The following is a 27,194-nucleotide window of genomic DNA, read 5'->3' on the forward strand; positions in this document are numbered from 1 at the left end:
TATCAAGCATCTTTTCTGACCACAGCATTATGAGATTAGAAGTCAATTACAGAGAAAAAAACAAAAAAACCCACAAACACATGGAGGCTAAAAAATACATTACTAAATAACCAAGAGATCACTGAAGAAATCAAAGAGGAAATCAAAAAATACCTACAGACAAATGACAATGAAAACTCGATGATCCAAAACCTATGGGATGCAGCAAAAGCAGTTATAAGAGGGAAGTTTATAGCAATAAAATCTTACCTCAAGAAACAACAAACATCTCAAATAAACAATCTAACCTTATACCTAAAAGAATCAGAGAAAGAAGAACAAACAAAACCCAAAGTTAGTAGAAGGAAAGAAATCATAAAGATCAGAGCAGAAATAAATGAAATAGAAACAAAGAAAACAATCGTAAAGATCAATAAACTAAAAGCTGGTTCTTTGAGAAGATAAACAAAATTGATAAACCATTAACCAGGCTCATCAAGAAAAAGAGGGAGAGGACTCAAATCAATAAAATTAGAAATGAAAAAGAAGATACAACGGACACCACAGAAATACAAAGCATCCTAAGGGACTACTACAAGCAACTGTATGCCAACAAAATGGACAACCTGGAAGAAATGGACAAATTCTTAGAAAGGTATAATCTTCCAAGACTGAACCAGGAAGAAATAGAAAATATGCACAGACCAATCACAAGTAATGAAATTGAAACTGTGATTAAAAATCTTCCAAGAAACAAAAGTTCAGGACCGGATGGCTTCACAGGTGAATTCTATCAAACATTTAGAGAACAGCTAACACCCATCCTTCTCAAACTCTTCCAAAAAACTGTAGAGGAAGGAACACTCCCAAACTCATGCTATGAGGCCACCATCACCCTGATACCAAAACCAGAGAGAGATACTACAAAAAAAGAAAATTACACACCAATATCACTCATGAATATAGATGCAAAAATCCTCAACAGGAAACAGAATCCAACAACACATTAAAAGTATCATACACCATGATCAAGTGGGATTTATCCCAGGGATGCAAGCATTCTTCAATATATGCAAATCAACCAATGTGATACACCATATTAACAAATTGAAGAAGAAAAACCATAGGATCATCTCAGGAGATGCAGAAAAAGCTTTTGACAAAATTCAACACCCATTTATGAGAAAAACTCTCCAGAAAGTGGGCATAGAAGGAACCTACCTCAGCATCATAAAGGGCATATACGACAAACCCACAGCAAACATCATTCTCAATGGTGAAAAACGGAGAGCATTTCCTCTAAGATCAGGAACAAGACAAGGATGTCCACCCTCCCCACTATTATTCAACATAGTTTTGGAAGTCCTAGCCACTGCAATCAGAGAAGAAAAAGAAATAAAAAGAATACAAATTGGAAAAGAAGCAGTAAAACTGTCACTGTTTGCAGATGACATGATACATAGAGCATCCTAAAGATGCCACCAGAAAACTACTAGAGCTAATCAATGAATTTGGCAAAGTTGCAGGATACTAAATTCAAGCACAGAAATCTCTTGCATCCCTATACACTAATGATGAAAAATCTGCAAGAGAAATTAAGGAAACACCCCACATTTACCATTGCAACAAAAAGAATAAACTACCTAGGAATAAACCTACCTAGGGAGACAAAAGACCTGTATGCAGAAAACTATAAGACACTGATGAAAGAAATTAAGATAAAACAGATGGAGAGATATACCATGTTCTTGGATTGGAAGAATCAATATTGTGAAAATGACTCTACTACCCAAAGCAATCTACAGATTCAATGCAATCCCTATCAAATTACCAATGGCATTTTTTACAGAACTAGAACAAAAAATATTAAAATTTGTGTGGGACACAAAAGACCCCAAATAGCCAAAGCAGTCTTGAGGGAATAAAACGGAGCTGGAGGAATCAGACTCCCTGACTTCATACTATACTACAAAGCAACAGTAATCAAGACAATATGGTACTGGCATAGAAACAGAAATATACATCAATGGAACAGGATAGAAAGCCCAGAGATAAACCCACGCAACTATGGTCAACTAATCTATGACAAAGGAGGCAAAGATATACAATGGAGAAAAGACAGTCTCTTCAATAAGTGGTGCTGGGAGAACTGGACAGCTACATGTAAATGAATGAAATTAGAACACTCCTTAACACCATACACAAAAATAAACTGAAAATGGATTAGAGACCTAAATTTAAGACCAGACACTATAAAACTCTTAGAGGAAAACATAGGAAGAACACTCTTTGACATAAATCACAGCAAGATCTTTTTTGATCCACCTCCTAGAGTAATGGAAATAAAAACAAAAATAAACAAATGGGACCTAATGAAACTTAAAAGTTTTTGCACAGCAAAGGAAACTACAAACAAGACGAAAAGACAACCCTCAGAATGGGAGAAAATATTTGCAAACGAATCAACTGACAAAGGATTAATCTCCAAAATATATGAACAGCTCATGCAGCTCAATATTAAAAAAAAAAAAAAACCTAATCAAAAAATGGGCAGAAGACCTAAATAGACATTTCTCCAAAGAAGACATACAGATGGCCAAGAAGCACATGAAAAGCTGCTCAACATCACTAATTATTAGAGAAATGCAAATCAAAACTAAAATGAGGTGTCACCTCACACCAGTTAGAATGAGCATCATCCAAAAATCTACAAACAAATGCTGGAGAGGGTGTGGAGAAAAGGGGACCCTCTTGCACTGTTGGTGGGAATGTAAATTGATACAGCCACTCTGCAGAACAGTATGGAGGTTCCTTTAAAAACTAAAAATAGAATTACCATATGACCCAGCAATCCCACTACTGGGCATATAGCCAGAGAAGACCATAATTCAAAATGACACATGCACCAAGGTTCACTGCAGCACTATTTACAATAGCCAGGACATGGAAGCAACCTAAATGCCCATCGAGAGACGAATGGTTGAGGAAGATGTGGTACATATATACAGTGGAATATTACTCCGCCATAAAAAGGAACGAAACTGGGTCATTTGTAGAGACGTGGATGGATCTAGAGACTGTCATACAGAGTGAAGTAAGTCAGAAAGAGAAAAACAAATATCGTATGTTAATGCATATATGTGGAACCTCGAAAAATGGTACAGATGAACTGGTTTGCAGGGTAGAAATTGAGACACAGATGCAGAGAACAAACGTATGGATGCCAAGTGGGGAAAGTGGTGGGGGGGTGGTGGTGGTGGTGGGATGAATTGGGAGATTGGGATTGACATGTATACACTGATGTGTATAAAATTGATGACTAATAAGAACCTTCTGTATAAAAAAATAAATAAAATAAAATTCAAAAAAATAAAGTAAAAGAAGAGTAGTTATATTCTGCTGAGTAATTGCCACCTTCATGTTGGAACCAGTGCAACTATAGAGCCTGCATTCTCAATGAGGGCAATATCGCCCCCTAGGGAGTGGTTCTTGGGGGCAAAAAAAGTTATTTTTCTGATGTATAAAGCACAGATTTATATAGAACATAAAATACATAAACAGACGTACAGTATATCTGTGGTATTTGAGTTGAATGTGGGTGTTGGTTAGGAAAAAAATATCTAAATAGAAGTGAGGGTGGGGGAACGTAGAGAATAAGGAAATAAAACATTTGAGAAACAAGCTGTAGAGCCCACGTAAATACTTCTACCTAAAACTGTGCTTTTCAGCCAGGGAGTTAAATAGCATTGGACCATCCCTCTTGGACTGCATTTACCTTGTAATTTCTGGCTTTTCAAAGTTCTCCCTAGTTCGTTTAGTTTCTGTTTGAAATACTACAACTACTGTCCCTTCTCTTAAAGCACGAGGAATATCACCAGAATAAAGGTCTCTGTGTACACCCATAGCAAAGACTCCCATGTAATATCACTAAAAAGATCCAATTCCCATGTAGTCCTTCTCTTCCATCCTATATCGCCTTTAAGGAGAGAAAATCAAGCCCCAGTAAACAGATGCTAGTCCAAAAAGTATACTATGAGTGTAGCCAAGTTTTATTCCACCATCTTGTCAAGAAAAAGGAGAATCCTACATAAATAATTTTAAGCTGTATGTTTAATCTGCTAAAATTACATTACAGGGGCTTCCCTGGTGGCGCAGTGGTTGAGAGTCTGCCTGCCAGTGCAGGGGACACGGGTTCGAGCCCTGGTCTGGGAGGGTCCCGCATGCCGCGGAGCGGCTGGGCCCGCGAGCCACAATTGCTGAGCCTGCGTGTCTGGAGCCTGTGCTGCGCAACGGGAGAGGCCGCGATGGTGAGAGGCCCGCGCACCGCGATGAAGAGTGGCCCCCGCTTGCCGCAACTGGAGGAAGCCCTCGCGCAGAAACGAGGACCCAACACACAGCCAACAATAAATAAATAAATAAATAAATTAAAAAAAAAAATTACATTACAAACTTTGGACTATTCTAGATAAAAAAGAAATGACTGTACACTTTAAAATGGTTAAGATGTTAATTTTTAAAAGAAATTTATTTATTTATTTTTGGCTGCGTTGGGTCTTCGTTGCTGCACGCAGGCTTTCTCTAGTTGTGGCGAGCAGGGGCTATTCTTTGTTGCGGTGCGCGGGCTTCTGATTTCGGTGGCCTCTCTTGTTGCCGAGTGCAGGCTCTAGGCGCGCAGTCTTCAGTAGTTGTGGCATGCAGGCTCAGTAGTTGTGGCTCACGGGCTCTAGAGCACAGGCTCAGTAGTTGTTGTGTACGGGCTTAGTTGCTCCGAGACATGTGGGATCTTCCCGGACCAGGGCTCGAACCCGTGTCCCCTGCATTGGCAAGTGTATTCTTAACCACTGCGCCACCAAGGAAGTCTCAAGATGGTAAATTTTACAGTATGTATATTTTACCACAACTTTAAAAAATGACAGCCTGATTTTTCACTCTAGTCCAATGCCAAGCATGAACCTTTTTTCCCCCTTATTATTGTTCTTAATAAAACAACATCCAACGAATCTGAAGGCCCTTCCACATATAACTTTCTGATTCTGTGATCTACCACTCAAAAGAGAATAGGTCATCCCCCACAATGGCAAATTAGATCTCTCAGTTTAGTTAGAGGTCCCTAGCCTTGTTGTACTGGTCCTTGCTCCTTCTTTCCTTAAATTGGAGTAACCACTGTCTAGCCTCTCCACTCCTCCACTACCGCAACCTCATACACATACACCACCACCATCACATCACCTCACATTTACAGCTTGGAAAACACTAAAAAGGAGAAGTCATCATAGCCACAGCCATTATGTGAGAATCTGGCTCCAAGGATCTTAAACACATTTTCTCATAAAGTCATACAATTATTTCCTAAGTCAGGAGCTAATATAAGTAAATCAAGTAAATCACTGAAATTTTTAAAAACCCACAGACTAGCCAAAGGACGCTAATCAAAGAAGAGCACGAAAGTCTCCTCTCTCTTAGGCTAATGTCTGTTCTAATAGGTAGCAAGAGAACTTTATTGGGTATTGAGTGTACGAAGAACTCCTTACTTGGTATTACTGATCACTGGGGCAAGGAAAACACCCCAAACTACAGCTGGAAAACAGTTTTTAGAGATCTGTATGTAAACAAATACAAATCAACATGATTTAAATTCTTTTATGACAAGCTCCACACAGAGAAGCACCTGCCCAATTAATTTTGCAACATCAAGTTTATGATTCTCATCCTATTTCTAGCTCTTCCATTTCTCAGCTATCCAGCCTATGCTATTGCCTGCTTCTTATATCTAAAGTTCAAGTCTGATTGTGTTCCTTTCTCTGGAGAAAATTTTAAGTGGCTCCCTAGTACATACTGAATACTGAATTTAAGACTGAAGAATATGTCCAAGACCAACCCTACTTCCTGGTGAAACTAAACTAATAGATTTTCCCTAAAGATCTCCAGCTTTGTCACTCAGGCTTCGTGTAGCTATTCCTTTGGTCTGAAATTTCTTCTTTCCATACGTCTAAATCCACAGAATTATCTGTCTGTCATCTCTGTATCATGTGGTAGAAATTAATTTTGTTGTAAATAACCCAAGCAGAATAATCTTACAAAGACTGTTTGGTAGGGAAAGCAGAAAATGGAATGGAAACAGATGGGGTTATTTTTGAAGGTAATCTGAAAGAAGTGACTTTTGATCTGGACTCCAAAGGACATGCTAAAAAAGTCATTTCCACACAGGTGGGCAGATTTCCCTGATTAGGTGGAGAGCAAAGAGGGCGCTGAGCAAAAGAATAAATACCTTTGTACTTCCTTTACTTATCCTGCAGAGCTAAGGGCAAAGAGTAAGATCTGTTCAGCTTCCTCCCACCCCCCCAGCCCTGCCATCCTCCCTCTCTCCTTTCTTTCCAAACGCAGCGACATCCCATTTTCCCCTCGCTTCCGGTTCCAGCAGACAAGAATGAAAAGATCTGATGTTATTTTTTCTTCATTTGATTTAAGTTTTGCATTTATTCCACCAACACTTATTGACTACTGATGTGTTCCAGGCATTTTACTAGGCACTAGAGAGAGAAGGCTGGAAGAGAAAGATAAAAGAATAAATGGAACATCTCCAATCTTTGTGGGAAGACAATTTAGCAAATAATATGTACTCTCATGGTGTTGGGCCGTTTATTTGGTTATATTTCATTTGGACCCTCTTATCCATCTTTCACCCTTATCTTCCCTGCCCAGTGCCTTAGGAAGCTGACCCCTGCAGGTAACATCCTCTATCATCCAGGCTCCTTTGCCCTCTGCCTTTAGCTGGGTTCCACCAAAGGGAGCCACCAGCAAGATATTGACCAGACTAGGAGAAAGAGACAAGAGTATTTATTCCATCTGCTTTTTATCTGCTTTGCGCTGCAATCTGACATTGACTGCATACTTCCAAGGCAACAGCTCACTTTAGGTGACTCTGCTTCCAAGACTCAGGTTCTTAAAAGAGGCTATCACCATAAACAGCTGCATCTTGATTTCACATCGTAATCAAAATGTGTAACCTGCAATGGTGGTGTTTCATTTATCATGGGGTACTTAAGAACAAAGTATACAGGCAGCATTCTAAACTATGGCTTGATTTCAGAACTCAGAAAAGTTCTAGGTCTGGGTCAGAAATCTCACTTAAGTTGCCATAATAGAAATTCGTGGCTTTTCATCATTTTCAGACTCAAACCAGCTCATAGACTCAAAATGCCTTGTTTGAAATGGAGGCCAGACCCTGCAATGCTCCCACAGTACATTCCTTGTATCGTCTTCCAAGCCTTCCTCAGAAGGACATGTGACATACAGCTACATTTGAAAATGTTCTGTGAGAAGGGATATGCCCAGACCTCCCAGGAGTTATTAAATCCTGGCCCTAGGTTTATGTCCATTTCTATGGAGTTAAAGCATCACTGTTGCCCAGTGGTATATTAGTTTCCTATTGCTGCTGTAACAAATTATTTTAACCTAGTAGCTTGAAACAACACAAATGTATTGTCTTATGGTTCTGGAGGTCAGAAGTCTGAAATAGGTCCTAAGCGGCTACAGTCAAGGTGTCATCGGAGCTGCATTCTTTCTAGAAGTTCTAGGGCAGAATTCACTTCCTTGCTTTTCCAGCTTCTAGCGTCAGCCTGCCTTCCTTGGCTCATTTCTCCCCTGACCCATAGAGAGAGATGATGGTAAGAAAGGATAAGTGGAAGCCCCTGGAATTGTCCTTCCACATCCATACGGTGAGCCAAAAGTAATACTGCGTCCCTGGGCAAGCACAGAGATTGGTGTCACCATATAAAAACCTGAAAGATTCAACAGTGCTGGTTCCCTATCCTATACTCAGTTAACTTCCCTGTTCAGCCCGTACAAAAGATGGATTATGGAACAATGTCAGCTGCCATTTCCAGTGTGGTAACTTTACTGGATCAAACAATACAGTCCTAGTACCTGTGGCTATTAATCTGAAGAACACTGTTTTTTTCTTGAGGACCATCCAAAACTGTTTGCCATCACCTGGAAGGATCAGCAGTATATCTTTACCATCTTACTTCAGGGCTATGCGCTCTATCATAATATAATCTCCTGGGACTTTGATCATCTTGAAATCCCATAGAACATCACATGGGGCCATTACATTGGTGATATCATGCGAATTGGACCTCGGGAACAGTAAGTAGCAAGTTCCTTATATGCTTTAGCAAGACAAATATGACCACAGAATAGAGGATAAATCCCATGAAAATTTTTGCAAAGTTTCAAGGGATTCAGCAGTCTAGAGCATGTCAGGATAGCCCCCTTAAAATGAAAGATAAGTCACTACACCTTGTACGCCCACCACAAAGAGGAACAATATCTACCAGAACTCTTTGGATTTTGGAGATACCATATACCACAACTGGATGTGTTTCTCCAACCTATTTGCTCAGTAGCACCTAAGGATGTGTATTTTTAACGGAACCTGTAGCAAGAGAGGGCTCCCTAGGTCTAGGCTACAGTGCAAGCTTCCCTGATATTGAATCTCAATGACCTAGCAGACAATAGTTATTAGAAGTGCCTATGGTAGCCAAAGCCTCTGGTGGGCCCCAATAGGAGAATCACAGAGGACCTGCTTAGGGTTTTTAGAACAAAGTCATGCCCTTTGCCAATTCGTCAGTTATCTATTGATGTATAATAAGGCACCCCCAAACTTTGGGACCCATCTTAGATGCAAGCTACAACAGTCAATGACTATTCACTACATGAAAATCAGCTCCTCTCTTTCTATAGGGCCCTGATAGACACTGAAAGCGTGATCATGGAACCCTTAGTATATTAGTATGCTAGGGCCACCATAACAAAGTACTGCAGACAGGATGGTTTAAACAACAGCATTTTATTGTCTGACGGTTCTGGAGGCTAGAAGACCGAAATCAAGGGATCAGCAGGGTTGGTTCCTTCTGAGGCCTATGAGGGAAGGATCTGTTCCAGGTCTCTCTCCTTGGCTTGTAGATCATTGTTTTCTTCCTGTTTCTCTTCATATCATCTTCTCTGTTTTCCAATTTTCTCTTTTTATAAGGATACCATTCATATTAGAGTCCACCCTAATGACTTCTTTTTAACCTGATGATTTCTACAAAGACCCTATCTCCAAATAAGCTCACTTGCTGAAACACTGGAGATTAGGACTCCAACATATCTTTTTTGGAGGAGACATAAACTCAACTTATAACCATACAACCTGAGCTATGATAATGAACTGGTTGTTACCTGATCTACCCAATGATAAAGTTGGCCATGTTCAGCCATGTCCCATGATTAAGTGAAAATGGTATCTATAAGACACAGCAGATGAGCACAAGTGGTCCAGACAGCATAAGAAAATCACAGACTTAAAGAACAAACTTATGGTTACCAGGGGGGAAGGGTGGGGGGAAGGGATAGTTAGGAAGTTTGGGATTGACATGTACACACTGCTATATTTAAAATGGATAACCAACAAGGACCTACTGTATAGCGCAGGGAACTCTGCTCAATATTATGTAACAACCTAAACGGGAAAGGAATTTGAAAAAGAATAGATACATGTTGTTAGCCAACTACACTTCAATATAAAATAAAAAGTTAAAAAAAAAAAAAATCCCATGAGCAGTGAACTTAGACTCCATGGTGCTTCTCCCATTGTTCGGTGTCTCTACCTCAACACACACCTATAGCTTCATAAGAGTTCGCCGCAGGCAGGCAACAGAGGAGGGAAGAGGCAGCCTTATGCAAAGTAAGCTGGCACCAGTCAAAAGTGATGGCTGCTACCTTACAGCCCCTCTCAGGGATGTTCTGAAATCTAGTAGAAAGAGAAATCATCCTGACAGACAGAACTTGGAGTAGTACATCTGTTTTCCATTTTTCATGAAACGAGAGATGGCCTAATATAGGATTTACACTGACTCATAGGTGGCGGCTAATGTGTTGGCCAGCTGGTACCTTAGGGACCTGAAGAAAACAAGATTGAAAGACTAGTGACAAAGAGGTTGGGGCGGTGGGGGGTGGATTTAGGAAAGAATCTCTTGAAGTTGGCAGAGAGTGAAAATATTTGTGTTTTGTGGAATACTTTCCAGAGAACAAGATGATCTGCCCCCACGGATGTCAGCCAACTTCCCCCAGCTTCCTGGGGGCTTGCTGAAAGTATAGTGTCACGGTGCAGGTATGGAGGTCAAGCATGCACTCAACTGTACTGACTTGCCCCCTGCATTTTGCTGAGTGTACAAACTGGTGAAAGCAGAGATCAACACTGAGCCCCCAATATGGCACCATTCCCTGTTGTCCTTGTGGGACGGCCTCTCTTCCCAGCTCACAGGCTACAATAACACTATTGACTCAACTCCCCAGCAGCTGTAAGAGGGAGGAGGAAATGGATTTGAGAAATACTTGTGAAGGCAGAAATGAGGGGAATTGATAGCCACGTGAATGTAGCAGGAGAGTGGAGAAGAGAAACTGAGATGACTCAAGCCTTTAGTTTTTGTAGCTGGTGAATGGGGTCACTTTCTTTTTTTGGGGAGCTGTGTTTTTATTTTTATTTTATTATTTTTTTAACATCTTTATTGGAGTATAATTGCTTTACAATGGTGTGTTAGTTTCTGCTGTATAACAAAGTGGATCAGCTATACATATACATGTATCCCCATATAATGAAGACAGAGATGATCAGAGAAGGGATGAGGCTGACGGAAAGGGGAAAGAGTTCGGTGCCAGCCTCTGGAGCTCGGTGTGAATAAGGGTATGTGTCATAAGCAACTAGTAGCCAGAGGGGAAAAGATCCCTGAGCTCAGAAGCAATGTCTGGGTTGGAGATAAAGGATGGAAACTGGAATTTATTCATAATCATGTGTTAATGCTCCATAGGACTTTGCATTTTTAACCTTTTACCTGTAACTTTGGACAGAGAGGTTTTGTAGCCGAGTGAGCAAGCTGAAGAGGCCTTTTAGGGAGTAGGAGTACTTAATCCACAAGAGAGGAAGCAAGCATAGAGGAAGAACCTAACTGCAAAGGTTCACCTGTGTACTTCAGACTGAAAGTGCCAAGTGCACAAATATCATCTCTCTTGTCCCACTTCTCTATCTCCAGCATCTAGATGAGACTCTGGCACTTTGTATTTACTCAAATATTTGTGGAATGGGTGAAATAAATAGGAGGGTGTGGGGATGAGTGAATGAAGAGAAAAAGGAATGAGTGAAGGAACCTACAGGGCACCCTGGAGGAAGGGAGGAAGAAGCCACACCTGACCTTTTACCTTTTTCCAAATCCTCTTTGCAAGACTGAAAGATGAAAGGCCCTGTGCCGTAGTGGTTAAGAACACGGACTCTGAATTCAGGCTCCACGACTTCCTAGCTGCCTTGACTTGGCCAAGTGACTTAACCTCCTGTGCCTAGGCTTCCTCCCTGTAAAATAAACACATAAATGCTTAGAGCAGCTCCTGGGAAAAAGTGAGTTCCACATAAGTGTTACTGATATTATTTTTGGCATCTTGATGAGAAGGTAAGCCTGCAAGACAAGCCAGAAATCCCCTGCGGAGAATGAATCCAGACACAGCCTCTAAGTGCCATCCACAAGCGAACAATCACTTTTTCTCTCTCTTGGCCTTCCAGAAGCTTTAAACATCCCAGAACTCCCCAACATGCCATTCACTGGCAAAGGACAGAGGCCTGGGTTTTAGCTTCAGCTGCCAGCAGTGAGCTGTGTGTTTGCAGAACCCCGTGCCCTCCCTGGGCTAGGTCCCCTTGCCGGCCCACGCGAGGTTGCGGGAACTGAGCGCAGAGGTCCCTTTCAGTTAAGGCCGACCATGGTCTCCCGCCGGGGCTGCAGCAGGTCTGCAGCCTCAGGGCTCGCCGTCGGATGCCAGGCGCTGGCTAGCCGCTGCTCGGGCGGTCACACCCCTCCTGCGCGCCCCGCAGACGCCCCGTGCCCGGCGCGCCCGTGGGGAGGTGCCTCTCGGGCGCCCCCCGGCCGGGACGCCACTGCCGGGGCCCGGCGCGCCTTCGCTCGCAGCCTGCCCGCGGCCCTTTATACCCAGCCGGACCGGCGCTCACTAATGTTTAACTCGGGGTTGAAACTTGGGAGCGCCGAGTGACTGCGCGCCCGGAGCTGCGGAGCTGCACGCGCGTCCGGGAGGCTCGCCTGACTTCTGCCTGCGCTCCCGCTCCGAAAGCTTAGCTCCGAGGAGACGCCGACCATGAAGGTGAGTGAGTAGCTGGCCTTCCCCACCCCCGCCCCCAGAGCCCCAGGGGCGAGTTGTAGGTGCCTTTTCACCAAACTCTCCCCAGATTGCCCCCAAAGCTTGCAGATCGAAACCAGGGGCTCTCATTAGGCGGGAGCTTCAGGGCCACGCTCTGACAGGTGAAGGGACGCCCCAGGGCTCTGGCCTGGCTCTCGGACCCGCGGGCTTTCTGCTAGAACTTAGGCACCGAGCCTTGGAGAACCTGGAGGGCCACCCGCAAAACGCACGCCTGAACCCTCACTTGGCTTCTGAGTTGTAGGCCTACAGAAGCAAACAATTAAAGTATTCAGAGGCCAAAAGTTCAAGGGAGACCGCTCTTGCAACCTCCGACTGGCGCGCTCCAAACCCTCCCAGCCCGCGGTGCCTCTCTCCCAGGGCGCGCCCGTCGGCAAACCCCGCTGCCTCGGGTGCAGCCCAGGCCCCGACCCTCTTTCCCAGACTGGGGCCAAGAGGCTGGCTCTAACTGGACGTGATCTGCCCGGCTTGCAGACGCCGTGGAAGGTGCTCCTGGGACTGCTGGGGATCGCTGCGCTCGTCACCGTCATCACCGTGCCTGTGGTTCTGCTGAACAAAGGCAGTAAGTTTAAAACATTTGAAAAAGATAAGACAGCTGCAGACCGGGATCAGGTTCTGTTTTACCACACCAAGGAGACCTAGGGATTTTGCTGGGGACCGGGTGGGATCGGTGTGCCAGGTCGTCGCTGGGGCTTCGCTGGCGTGGCTGCCGCTTCTAGTGTAGCCACTAGATTCGCTTCGTTGGTCTCCAGTGTTTAGGCTACGAGAGCCTTAGCACCTGCCACGTCTTGTGTATGGCAAATACATACTTCCTGAAAATAAGGGGAAGTTTTAAGATTTCTTTATGTTACATTTGAATTTAGTACCTTTTGAATGTAAATTAAAAAAAAAAAAAAACAACTTTCGTGGTTGTGATTTTCAAAGGAAAAGAGGCAGCGTTCAAAGATCCCAAACAGCAGTAAGGATGTCCTAAGGGGAGGGAAAAAAAAATAAGAAAGCAAGCCCCCAAATACAGTTTTGAGAAAAGACAGTGCTTGGGGAGCCCAGGGGGTTTTCCTTCAGGGATGATGGAAATCCATAAGTTGGAGAGTTGGGATGCAGGAAAATAACTATTTGACCAGTTATAGAAGTAAGTATTTCAGAGTTAAATCATAAAGTTGGTATCCATGGCAATATTCAGAGGAGGTGGGATCAGTGATGTTTGGTGGATTCTTTCATTTAAATCCACCTTGGTTTCTTTTAGCTTGCCTCGCTGTTCCAGTTTAGTCCTAGCTCTTAATATAAAACATTCATATAATGAAATACACACTATTGGATGCAATCAAGTGAGAATAACTAGTTTGGGTCTCCACTGGCCCTACTTTCCTTTTCAATAGTAACTTTCATGTAACTATTCACATTCTAGTCAGCCAACTGAGGTGTTTTCTCTGATGGTCTAGTCAACCAGGAAATGTGTAGGCAGTGCTTATATACTGAGGGGTCTTATCTAGATTTCAGGTGACCATTCAGAATTAGTTTGTAGAACCATCAAAAATCATGTTTGGCCGGCAATTTCAGGACCAGGGCAAAGGTGCCAAAGGTTAAATTACTGAGTGTGTTGACCTATTGATAATGATTTTCAGTTACTTAAGAAAGCCATGGTTACCACCATTTTAGACTATTAAATGGCAGGCATCTGTCCACTTTTTTGACTCTTTGTTGTGAATTGTTAAAATATAACTGCTTTCATAAAGTGGTACTTTGTATATTTAAACAACCACACACACAAAGCCTTCCTGTGGGAAAAGGACGGGTCACCCATACAATCAGTAAATATTCACATGACCTACATTATGTTCCAGGAACTGTGCTAGTTGCTGCAAATCCAAAGATTAAATTTTATAAATAAAAAGATCCCCAACCTCAGGAAGTTTATAATCTAGTGGGAAACAGATATGCAAACAAATCAAAGTAACCTGGATAGTCCATTCATCTCTAATATATTGCTGAGGCACCCAGGCATCCTTGGAAGAATGGGTAAAACTGTAATTATCAGAACTTCCCTTCTGGAAAGTTGAAAGGAACACTAAACTTTGATAAATAAGCCACTTAAGATGGCAATGAAATGGCTTAGGGGCCTGGGTCATCTATCTGCCTTCCATGGGGTTTGGTTAAGTTAACTACAGGGATTTTGTTTGGCTGGGTGGGGCATACAGACTGGGGAGGGGCTATCTTACCATTTCCCTTATACCATACTTAGTCTCTTCTCCAAATGAAATGTGAACAAAGATTTCAAGAACATTCTCTTGACAGGGACTTCCAGAGAGGTTCACATGTCTAGGTCTAACTATTATTACGATTCAGTGAGAAAATTTAGGGAGGCTTAAGCAAACTTTCTCAGGGGTTAGAAGGATCACTTCTGGGAAAGTCTGGGAAGACTTCTCACAAGAGATTTTTTTTTTTTGCGGGGAGGCCTGAAGAGTTAGTATCGGTTCCTGGAGATAAGTTTTTCCAGAAAACGTGAACAACTTGTGAGTCATCATAGAGACACAAGATCACATCCTCTATCTGGGAACATAAGAGGATTCCTAGCAAGAGCGAAGTGTGGGCAGCAGGGCTTTAACCTGTAGATGATGGAGAATTCTAGCATGCCTGAACTGTGGGGCATGACAGTGGTAAGGTGGGCTGACATGGGGCAAGGCTGGAGAGGAAGCAAGGGAAGTATCCCAGGAGACTGATGGCGCAGAGCAGAATTTGGAAGCTGTAGAGCTACTCAGAGATGTGAATGATTAGACTTCCGTAATTGGAAACATACATAGGGAGTAAGGGGGTAGGGTGGGTGAGAATGCCTCTTGGACTACTGGGTGGAGATGTGGTTTCACTATGTGCTTTATTTACACTTACACAATAAGTTATTTCTCTTCTTGCATTTCTTAATAGGAATGTATGTATATTTGAGGAGAAAAGGGAAATTACCTTGTTTCAACTCCAGCCTTATCATAAGGAACAAAGATAAAAGCTCAGGAATGCAGTATTTTTGCTAAATCAGCAATACCATTCCTGGGCTGTGCCACAATGAGGGACAGTCTTTTTACAAAGGATCCAGAGTCATCACCCAAGAAGTGTCCTTCATATTGTCAATCTCGGTTTTCAAGTGAAACAAAACCAGAAAAGAAGAGAGGAAGGGAGGTGGGAGAGAGGAAATATAAATGGAAAGGAAAGGGGGGAAAAAAAAAAAAAAAAGAAGAGAAAGAAGGAAGGAGGAAAGGAAGAAAGATTTTGATAGAACAACAAAACAAAGTCCTAGATTATGTGGAAAGCAAAGAAATAAAGAGCCAAGAAAAAAAGAGGAAGAAATGAGCAAACCCAGGTTCATCCCCTGAGAGGCTGGTTTAAAGGTTAAGTGTTTCCATATGAAAAGCTGACTTTAGCAGAACTCTGGACACACCCAGAGCAGAGAGAGAGAGACCGAGACAGAGAGAGATGGAGGTGTAAGCTTAATACTGTTAATGAATTGTTTTAGAATAAAAACTCCTTGAGGTCAGGAATTATGCATTTCACAAAGCAAAACTGAAAGTTCATCTCCTTCTGTATATATAATAAAGGATTGTATTTTGTTTTAAATCCCTCAAGTATCCTAGTAGAGAAGGATATTGCATATTTGGACATTCAGTTTCTCAGAGAATCAGCAATAAAATGTATAAAAATAATTTACTCACATTGGAATTGTAGAAATCTTCCTGGCCTAGAGGCAATAAAACCTTCTCACTCAGCATTTGTGATCCCTTTAATTCCCTCTTTACATTATATTATAGGCTGAGTTTTTAAAATAACTGTCAAATAGTTTCATTATTGAGTTTTGTTATTTGTCAGAGAGTTTTCTTATGGGGTTTTGTTATGGGATAGAGACATATCTGTTCTTCTTGTGTTCTTTCCACTGCTGTAGCAGTAAATTTCCTCAATATCTTCTTTCAGCACATAGGAAATTTGACTGCTCAGCCATCCACCAGTAATAAAAGAAAACCCAAATGTGAAGGAGACAGGAATAATCAGAGAAAGAAAAGATAACATCTATGAAGTTTGCCTGAGGAAGTCCAGGATCTATTCCAGGTTTAAAAGCACAGAAATGAGCCTGAATGAAAGCTTTGTATATTTCAGAGGACAGGTTCTAAACAGAGAGCCCTGTAAAAGCTCGAGTTGACTCCAGCTCACTCAGTTATCAAGCTTTGTCGAGTGCTCCTGAGGTCAATGGGTTGGTCTTTTTCAGGCCAGCTATTTTGGCTTTTGGTTCCCCAGCTATAGCATATGCCTTAAGTTTCTCTATCTTAGACATCTTGCCTCTCATCTTAAAAGGGATCAGAGAGAAAAAGGGAAGACTATTTGCCCAACTGATGCTTAGAGAAAAATGACATCAAGAGACTGGCTAGAGGTGGATCCGTGTACTTGAAATTTTAAGCCTTAACAAAGTGCTGAGCCTGAGGAATGTTAACTGTAAGTACCTGCAGGACCCCCTTCCTTGTGGAAGAGAAGGCACAAAGATGCAGTAATAACCAACATGGATTCACTCTGTGCCAGGTATTGGGCTGAGGGCTTTCAATACACTTCTCATTTGCTCCTTATAACAACCCTTTGAGATAGGTTATTATCTCCACTCTTACAGAAGATTTACAGAAACCTTGAGAGGGTGCTTTAGTTATTTATTACTGCATAATGAATTGTTCTCCAACTTAAAACAACAAATATTTGTTATCTCGCAGTCTCTATGGGTCAGGAATTTGTCAGAGGCTTAGCTGGCTGTTTCTGGCTGAAGGTCTCTCATGCTGCTGCAGTCAAGATATCATCTGAAGGCTTGACTAGGGCTGGGGGATCCCCTTCCAAGTTCTCTCACGTGGCTGTTAGCCAGAGGCCTCAGTTCCCCGTAAAGGATGGGTTTTTCCAAAGGGTGCCAGGGCGGCTGTCTTCCCTTAGCATGAAGGATATAAGAGAGCAACTGAGTAGGAAGCCTCAGAGCTTTTTTGACCTAGCCTCAGAGGTGATGTGCCATCACTTCTGCTGTATTCTATCGGTCACACAAACCAACCCTGATACAAAGTGAGAGGGCATTTCACAAGGGCATGAATATTGGGGTGGAGATCATTGGGGCCATCTTGGAGGCTGGCTACCAAAGTTAAGGAACTTGCTCGAAGTTCCACAGAGTTGGCGTTCACGCTCAGGCACCGTGCCTCTAGAGCTGGTACTTTGTGATCAAGTATAAAGTTAATGTGGCCATATTAGCATAAATGTTACAACTTCCTATTTATATGACTATATTTAATTTCATGACTGCTAATCCCTGGGTGCCAGTGTTCTGGGGAAAAGTGCCTGCTGCTGCCTCCGTTCCTACACAAAGCTGTAGAGGAGCAACAACTTCCAGCCCAGGACTGACATCCCACTCTTTTGACTGGTCTTATTAAGTGTTTTCAGTGGTAGTAGTAGGTCCAGATTTAGTACTTGCACTGGATTACACTTGTTTTGTTTCCAATGTATGCTGTGTTATTTCATCTGATCTTCACAAAACAATCCACGTCAGAGGAGGTATTAATTTCCTGACTTGTTACACTTAAGAAACTGAGGTGTGAAAGTTTAGTGCTTTGTGAGGAAGTACTAGAACTTGAGAATTCAAATCTCGTAACTTCTAGCCTTCCCTGAGTCTGCTGGTTTCCATGAATAACTGTTTTAGAGAAATGCTTTGGTGGAAACTTTTGTAACTTAAAGATTAATCACTGCTTTATGGCTTGATGCTAACCCTTGCATTATTGTAAATCAATTATCTTGTTAATATTTTCACCTTTAGTCTTCACAGGTCCATTATGACTTCCCAAGGAGGCCGTGTCTCTCAGAGAGCAAACTGAAACCACAAAATTAGCACTTCTGTGTTAGCTGTATTATTTTTGCAGTTTTGTATGGTACTTCAAAATTATAACTTCCTAGGAAATTTCTTCAAACTTAATGATAAACCATTTGCTTTCGTTAACTGTCCACATTAACGAGCACATTTCTTCATTATTTGGTCCACTGGGGAAGCAAGTAGACCCATGAGCTTAGGTCACGTGTTTCAGCATCTAAGGCCCAGGAAGCCGAGGTAATTTAAGGCAGAGCCAAAGCCAACAGGGACTTTGTTCGCAGCAACCTGAGGGCCAAGGTAGCTTAGGATGTGCAACAGAGAAAGAAGGGCAAGGGGGGTGAACATTAAGTGGGTAACACCATCCACCCCTTCCCTGACTTAACTGTGGGTCCCCCCAAACTGGCTGGGTGGCCCCTGCATCCTTAACACCATCTCTGTGGGGCTGGGACCCCATCTTCTTATTTTCCTCAGTTGTTTTAAAGCCAGACCTGCTCAGGTCCATGAATATCATGGATGGCTCCCATTTCCCTATTATTTTCCTTTGTTCTTTTATTCCAGGCAGGAAACTCTTGTTGTGTGAGATTTAAAACCTCTGAAGGGCTAAGGTCCTATATTGACCAGAGGCGATATTGGTGAACTCTCCTGTGTGTACTGAATGCTTACTGCGTGGCAGCTGTTGATGCAGGAACAAGGGATGAGGCTCTAAACAGTAGAGGCAAAGAGCCTGGCCCCATAGGCAGATAGCAGGCAAGCTGAGTACTGTCGGAGTACTTTCAGACAGTGATACAGGCTAGGACAAAAATAAAGTGTGGTCAAGAGGATGGAGGGACACAAGAAGGAGTTTCTCTGTTTCAAGCATGAGTGTGGCGTGATCTTGTTTCTCTTTCTAAAATGCCTCTGACTCTGGTGTAGATAATGGTGGAGGGTGGGCAGTGGATTATCCAGGTGAGAGATGATGCCAGCTTGGACAGGGTGCACCCCGGAAGGAGCAGAGATAAGGGTGACTCCTTGAACAGTCGGCTGGCTAGCCCAAGTGGAGACCTTTTTCTTGCCCTCATGGCTCTATCCTTCCCAGAAGAGCTAATCTGCCGTGGCCCCTCCAGTTCCCTCATCCTACTGGATACACTTCCTCTTTCCAAGGCAGGTCTCGGGAGGGCCTTCTACATCATGCACCCAGCATGTCAACAGAAGGTAGTTCTCTAATTCAGCAAATATTTATTGAACATTTTCTACGTTAGGCACTTTGTTGGTCCCTGGCAATATAAAAATGATAGACATGGCCCTTGCCCTCAAATAATTCTTAACCTTAAAGGAAACGTAAACATTAACTATAATAAAAAGGGCTAAGTGTCCTTCTAGTAAATGATCAAAGTGCTGTGGAAGCTCTCAAGAGAACGTGATAAATGCTGCCCAGGGAAGTTCATATATGGAAACCAACCAAGCTTAAAGGGTTAATCATTAACGGGCCTGAATACAACCTTTCCGATCTTGGAGCCATCAGACTGGCTCCCAGGCATGCAGTTCACCTACGTGTTTAGCCCTCAACAGTTTACAGCCCCGACCCCCGATTCTGCATGCAGTTTATGTCAGAGAGAATACTTTTGGCTGCACGTAGCAGAATACCTGGCCCAAAGTTGTTTAAACTATGGAGTCTTATTGTCTAGCATCTTCCGTAATTGGAAGTGCAGAGGTAGGGCAGTTCTAGAGTTTGTTAACGCAGTGGTCCCACCGCTTCCTCCAGGGCCCAGGGTCTCTGCGTCTTTCAGCTCTGCTGGTCTCACACTGCCACTTTCGTCCTCAAGCTTGTCCTCGCAGGTCGAGCATGGCTGCTTCTGCAATGCGTCATTTGTCACACAGCCATTTCACAAGGACGATGCTCTTCCTCATTCATAGTCTGTTCTATCAGGGAGGAAAACTATTTCTCCAAGTTCCCTGGCCCAAGGCAGACTTGCCCTCCTGTCTCCTTGGCCAGATGTGTGTCATTTGTCCATGCTAAACCCATCTCTGGCAAGGGGAAAGGATTACCAAGCTTGGACTAGATTAACCAAGACTCATCTTTCTGGGACCAGGAGGGAGCTCCTTCCTCAGCCTTTGGAAGGGGAAAGGGAATTACCTAAGTTGAACTGGGGATTCTAAAAGGAAGAAATGGGAGGTCTATGCAAGTGTATCAGATATTTCATGATTGCTCATTTTTCATTACATTGGGAAAATTTAATTTACTAGCAAAAGAAAATAGATGTCAAGCCAGCTCTGATCTCCAAAGATTCCAATCGTATAACTCTCTCCCTCTTTTCTCACTTTCCTTCCTAACCAAACGAGTTTATTGTAAAGCAGGGTGTTTTGATGCTGCCTTTTTGATCCTGAAGGCATTGTGAGCCCAGCACTTGCTTTCTGTTGTTATCCAAAATGATTGAGAATAGGGAAGAATTGAGTTTGCAACATTTAAGATACAAATCTGAGAAAACAGAGGGGGTCACAAACATCTGAGGGAAACGACTCTCAATTTTCTCATAAAAAGCACATATAAACTGTTGTATTTTATCCAATTCATAATGGGAAAATGCGGCAGAAACAGTTAACATAAAACAAAACAGTCAACATAAAGAAGTTTAAAAATACATGGTAAAAGTTAGACCTGTAAAAGTTGACCCAGGAAAGTAACATTTGAAATCATCTACATGGTAATGATTTCATTAGGATGAAAATGGTTTGACTGGACTGAAATGAAAATCCAGAACTCCAAAAAAATCAAGCGACCCCTTCATACTAGCTGGTGACCCCCATGCCCCGACCCCTACCCCGTGCTCCCCCGCTGCTCCCTCGCCTACTCACGTGTCTCCTCTCCCCAGGCCTCCAGCACCTCCCCGCGGTCATTCTCAGCTGACAGCCAACCTTGCTTTCTATTTTAAGGAGAAAACTAAGGCTATTAGGAGAGAAGGTCCTCAGTTCCCACCAGCCCCCTCCCAGCACCTGCCCAAGGCCAAACCCTTCTTTGTACACTGACCTCAGCCCCTTTCACTTACTCAGAGATGTGGCTGCAGCTATTTCCTCTGCCCACTGCACTGTCATTTTCCCCTCTCTGTATAAACATGCTGTAAATCTCTCACATCCTGGAAGGGAAGGAGGGAGGGAGGGAAGGGGGCAGGGAGGGAAGGGGGGAGAGAGGAAGATCCTCTCTGTACCCCACATTCCTGCCCACCTCCCAGCCCCTTTCCCTGCTCCCTTTACCAAAAAACTCCTGGAAGAGTTTTCTATTTTCTTTGTCTGCTGTTCCTCTCCCCGCTCCCTCTTAAACTCACTGGCATGAGGCTTATCCTCACCCGTCCCTCAAATGTTTGGCTCTGCTCGCGTCCAAGTCCCTAACCTCTGTGCTGCTGCGTCCAGGGCTCAGTTCTCCCTCTGGGTCTCCCATCCCCTGTCACTTGATCATGCTTCTTCTCCACCTCCTCTGGGTTTCCACTCTCTCCTAGTTTCCCTTCTGCACCTCCACGTGCTCCCTCCCATTCTCCTTAGGGGCTCCTCCTCCTGTCTGACTTTTATTTTTAACATCTTTATTAGGGTATAATTGCTTTACAATGGTGTGTTAGTTTCTGCTTTGTAACAAAGTGAGTCAGCTATACGTATACATATATCCCCATATCCCCTCCCTCTGGCGTCTCCCTCCCTCTCAGCCTCCCTATCCCACCCCTCTAGGTGGTCACAAAGCACCGAGCTGATCTCTCTGTGCTCTGCAGCTGCTTCCCACTAGCTATCTATTTTACATTTGGTAGTGTATATATGTCCATGCCACTCTCTCACTTCGTCCGAGCTTACCCTTCCCCCTCCCAGTGTCATGTCTGACTTCTAACCTTGGACTCCAAGGCTTCATCCTGGAACCTCTTCCTTCTTTCTCCCAGGTGGTCTCATCGACTCCCATGGCCTTAAACACCATCTATAACCTGACAACAACACCCGAATTTATATCTCCAGACCAGACCTCTTTCCTGAACTCTACATGCATATGTGCAACTATTAATTGGACATCTCCATTTTGATGTTATTAGCGTCTCAAAGTAACATCTCCCAAAACTTTTTAATCCCCTCAAACTTATTCCTCCCTTAATACATCTGGTCTCAGCAAATAGCAATTCATTTTTTTTTTGTTACTGAGGCCAAAATTCATGCAGTTCTCAACTCCTCTCCCTTGTTCACACTCAACATCCGATCGGTCAGCAAATCCTATCACTTCTACCTTCATGTTCTTTCAGAGTTTGGCCGTATCTCAGCACCTCCACTACTACCACCCTAGTCCAAGACACCATCGCCTTTCACCTGAAATATTGCAAAAATCTCCCTATTTCTCTTCTTACTCCCTGCAGTGTATTCTCAACACAGCTGGCAAGATGACTGTGATAGGCAGAATTCTAAACTGTTTCCCCAGATTTCCTCCCTGCCCCGTGTGCTAATAATCTCTGCCTAATCTCTGAGATTGTGAATATAATGGATTTTATCCTGGTGGTTAGGTGATGTTATATGATGGCATAATCAGTTTTAAGAAAGGGAGATGACCTGGGTGAGCCTGATCTAATCACAGGAGCCCTTAAAAAGCAGAGTTTCTCTAGCACTTAACTGTGACACTTAACCTCCTAACGTAAGGCATTATTTATTTACTGTTTGCTCCTATGGCTCGCCCCCATTAGAATGTAAGCTTCATGAGGGCAAGAATTTTTTTTGTTTTGTTCACTCATATCTCTAGTGCTCAGAACATTGAAAAACAGAGTGGGTGCTTTCCTAGGGCTGTCGTAACAAATTACCACACACTGAGTGGCTTAAAACAACAAAAATTTATTCTTCCACAGTTATGAAACCCAGAAGTCCAAAATCAAGGTGTCGTCAGGGCCACGCTCCCTCTGAAGGCTCCAGGGAAGAATCCTTCTTTGCCTCTTCCAGCTTCTGGTGGTTACTGGCAACCACCTTGACTTGTAGCTGTATGACTCCAATTTCTCCTTTCATTGTCACATGGCCTTCTTCCCTTTCTGTCTCCACATGGTCCTCTTCATTTTCTAAGTCAGCAAAAGCATGTCTTTGCATGGCCTTCTTATAAGGACACTAGTCATTGATTTTAGGGCCCACCCTAATCCCGTATGACCTCATCTTAACTAATTACATCTACAAAACCCCTATTTCCAAATAAAGTCACTTTCTGAGGTTCCCAGTGGACATGAATTTTGGGGGGTGGGGAAACTATTCAACCCAGTACAGCTTGACAAACCTTTGGTGAATTAAAGAAATGATCTTGGAGCTCATGTAAAAATATGTTTTTGATGAACATTTTTTAATGTGACTTTAATTCTGATTAAAATTCTTATATTCCTAAATATGGGGTCAAGTCATCCACTACTAGATCATGCGTACCTATTCGTATAGTGCCAGCCGCTGTTTGATAAAATAAATTCATCCATTCAGCTTACTTACAGACCAGTGAAGATATGACTGTTCAGATTAAATATTTGACTAATGATAGAAGATTACCTGATTAATTGGCAAACTATGTGGTATAGAAAATAAGCATTGAAGAAGATGATGTTGTAGCAAAGTGTAGTGTACGGAGTGAGGGGTAGTTCCAGAGGCATGAGGAGGGACCAGGACAAACTGAAGGCCACAAATGCAGATTGTTTGAGGAGTAGGCTGATAAATACAAGAAGAGAAATAGGAAGATGGCTGCAAGAGCCCACAGGGTCAGTAAGTGTTTGTTTGACATGAGTACACCCTGTGCATGCTTATAGAAAGGGCAGAAGTAAGCAGTGAAAACGAAATGAAGATACTGAGAGAGAAGAGATGAAACAGAGCCCCTAAGAAATCAAGAGGACCAGGATCTGAGGCCCGGGGCAGGTCCACTTCTGCCTCCGAGTGCTGAGGAAAGGGTTAAAGAGTGGAGGAAGGGACAGACAGAAGTGGAAAGCAGAGTAACAAACAAGCCCCTGTGGTGGCTCTAAGGGAGGAATTGCTGAATCTTTTCACTGGACAAGTTCCCACTCTTTTGAAAATGTGTACTGCAGGGCCTGAGTTATTCAAGATTTGTTATGTTTAAGATCTAGGAAACATGAAAAAAAAAAGGGGGGAGGGTAAAAGAAACCTGTTATAAAGCTTGCATGGCTACTTTTTATGAGTGTAGGGAAAAGATGATGAGAGTTACCAGTTGTACCATGGAAGAGAGGAGGAGGGTAGTACAACCTTCTTTCCAGAAGTCACAGAGTTGCCATCCTTAATAACACTCCAGAGAGAAAATTCTAGGGTTTTCAGAAAGAATTGATGCCCCTCTGACTTCAGAGCACTAGAACAAATTATGTTCTAATGTAACCTACCAACTGTCCCAGGTCCAAATGATACTACCAAGCTGCCTGTTTAGATTATTTGCAAAGATTGAATCCAGACACTTCCATAAAGTCTAATCCATTTATGCTAACTCACAAAAACTGCCAACAAGCATTTACCATGTACCTCACTCTGCTGCATACTTAGGTTGTTCAGAGCAGTGGTTATAACCACAGGCTTCAGAACCCTATTGCCTAGGGCTTACTAGTCATGAGACTTGAGTCTGGTTACTATCTGCACCTCAGATTCCTTACCTGTAAAATTGGGATGAAAATAAGTTAATAAGTGTACAATGCCTAGAATAGCCCAGCACATTGGAAGGTCTCTATAAGTATCTGTAATGATTACTCTTTATATATTTTTAACTTAAAAAAAATTTTTTAACAGTCCCAGAGACAGGCATTATAATAATACTTGTCTCACACTCCTGAAAGTTTTTTTTTTTTTTTTTAAAGGCTTTGTACGTAGATCAAACTCAAATGGAGCTTGAGCTCCATTGTTTGCTCAAACTCTACCTTGGAGAAGGGGTTTCTTTATTGGTTTAATGCAGTTTGTTATAGAAGGCATTTCATGGGATAACTCAGCTTGGGCCTAATTTTTCTGCTTTCTGCTGGTTCTTTTTTTTTTTTTAAGGGTACGTGGACCATTTTTCTGAGCTTACGAATTTTTTTTAAAATTATTTATTTATTTATTTATTTATTTATTTATTTATGGCTGTGTTGGGTCTTCGTTTCTGTGCGAGGGCTTTCTCTAGTTGTGGCAAGCGGAGGCCACTCTTCATCGCGGTGCGCGGGCCTCTCACTATCGCGGCCTCTCTTGTTGCGGAGCACAGGCTCCAGACGCGCAGGCTCAGTAGTTGTGGCTCACGGGCCCAGTCGCTCCGCGGCATGTGGGATCTTCCCAGACCAGGGTTCGAACCCGTGTCCCCTGAGTTGGCAGGCAGATTCTCAACCACTGCGCCACCAGGGAAGCCCCTCCTGAAAGTTTTGCTGGGTGAATGCTGGAAAGGGCAATTTCTATGGCAGTTTTGTTTTCCAGTGATCATTTTCCTCATCTCCTGGCAGACAAACTGTTGTCACAGAGAGTAGCCTTGTTGATTATGCCTGTAAATCTTTCTGGAAAGTTCTTCAGTGACTTGGTATTAGAGCTTTCAGCTTCCCCAAATGCTGATGTTCTCTAATCAGTTTTCTTTCCAAACTGATCATTTCTAGCTTGCACTGTGACCTCCCAGTGATGTCTCACTACAACTACTACTGCTAAAAACCAGCCCTTTGCTAAAATAGTTGCTTGTTTCACGGGCCTGTGGGTCATTTATTTATACAGTTAAGACGTTTCCACCTTTCAGCTGTTTCTCATCCCCTTGGATTACACTGGCTTAATGTCAGTCGACATAGTGGGGCGTAAAAGCCTTGTCAATATTAATTATGGCCACTGTTATCCAGTCCTGATTATTCCCAGAAGAGTCCTAACAAGCGGTGAGGGAGTAACTATAATCAGAATAGAAAAATAGGGCAATTTCCATTTCAGAAAGGAATAAAGCCATCCTGATGCCCTGTTTAGTGCTGGCTTCCTATGTGTGCTGAACCTCCTGGCTCTTCACTGGGGTGAGGGCAGGGTAAACTGGGCAGGGTAAACTGGATTTAGTTCAGGTAGTCCCTTTGGCCTTGCATTTCTTTACCAGTGGCTATAGACATCTTCATCTTGACCTGAAGTTTGAGGCATGAATATTCTGCCCACTTTCACTTCTCTGCCATATATATTGGAATCTTATGTTGATATTCATATTGTTTCAAGGCAGTTAGAATTTCAGTCTCAGCATCTGTCTTTCCAACTGGTCTTGGGAGCTTTTTTTTTTTTTCGTGTTGTTGACCATTCTGAGGAATGTCTAGATAGGGTCGTCAAGCTACAGTCAGGGCTGGCTGCTGAATTTTGTAAATTAAGTTTTATTCGGAATACAGCCTTTTCTATTCATTTACATGTTGTCTGTGGCTGTTTTCAGGCTACAATGGCCGACTTGAGGAGTTGCAAAGCCTAAAATATTTACCATCTGGCCCTATAAGAAAAAGTTTGCCAACCCCAGGTCTAGATATTGTAATCTTACAGCCGAAAGAGACCTTCTTATTTTACAGGTAAGTTGTGTAAATCCTCACAGAGACGTGACGAACACTGAAATCGCACTAGATGTTTCAGCAGAGAAACTTGATATAAAAATCGGTTCCACAAATTAAAGAGCAAAAGAAAAAATTATGAGGTAAGTGAGAGACAGGAGCTGTAGGAAGAAGCCATCTCTAGGGCTTGGGAAAAAGGAGAAGAGGGACATAGAAGTTCTGGGCTCTAAGCTCCAAGGTGTGTGAGGCATGCAACTGAGAGGCAGGATGCAACAGGTTCAGGTATAAAAAGAAAAGCAGGAGGCTGGGACAGGTGCTCCTTCGGGGCACCTGCTGACAGGATCAACAAGATAAAGGGAGTCCCTCCTACTGACTCCACGCCTTCTCGGTGTTTCCCTAATGGCAGGACCTAACAGGAAGCCTGCAGATGAAGGGGTCTGGGAAACACAGCTGTAGGCCCCCTTCCCAGCATTACTGAGCAAAGGATAGAAGTGTGTGTTTGAGCTGATAGACAATACGTAAATGACAGTCACAGGCGTAGAGAAGTGAGAATGCCTGGTGACAGCGAGTGGAAGGCTAGAGCCTGAGGCTCCTATCCTCGCTCTATTTAGACCCAGCTGGCCCAGTGCACTGCTTTCCTACTCACCAGT

The 27,194-nt window shown here is 43.0% G+C and overlaps 1 protein-coding gene across 4 annotated transcripts in view; it reads left to right on the top strand.

The window, feature by feature from the left end:
* Nucleotides 1-11,889: 11,889 nt before the first annotated feature.
* Nucleotides 11,890-27,194, top strand: part of DPP4 (dipeptidyl peptidase 4) — a 78,246-nt gene continuing 62,941 nt past the window's right edge. For 2 of the 4 annotated variants that reach the window (XM_068545002.1, XM_068545003.1), the window contains exons 1-2: nucleotides 11,891-12,165; nucleotides 12,694-12,781. In XM_068545002.1, coding sequence (XP_068401103.1) covers nucleotides 12,160-12,165; nucleotides 12,694-12,781 — 94 coding nt within the window. In that variant the 5' untranslated portion in view covers nucleotides 11,891-12,159. Of the gene's footprint in view, nucleotides 12,166-12,642; nucleotides 12,782-27,194 lie in introns of all 4 variants that reach the window. The other 2 variants (XM_068545001.1, XM_068545000.1) reach the window with 2 other exon arrangements.

Source organism: Eschrichtius robustus, chromosome 5 (genome assembly GCF_028021215.1).
Source record: "Eschrichtius robustus isolate mEscRob2 chromosome 5, mEscRob2.pri, whole genome shotgun sequence".
NCBI classification, from domain to species: Eukaryota; Metazoa; Chordata; class Mammalia; order Artiodactyla; family Eschrichtiidae; genus Eschrichtius; species Eschrichtius robustus.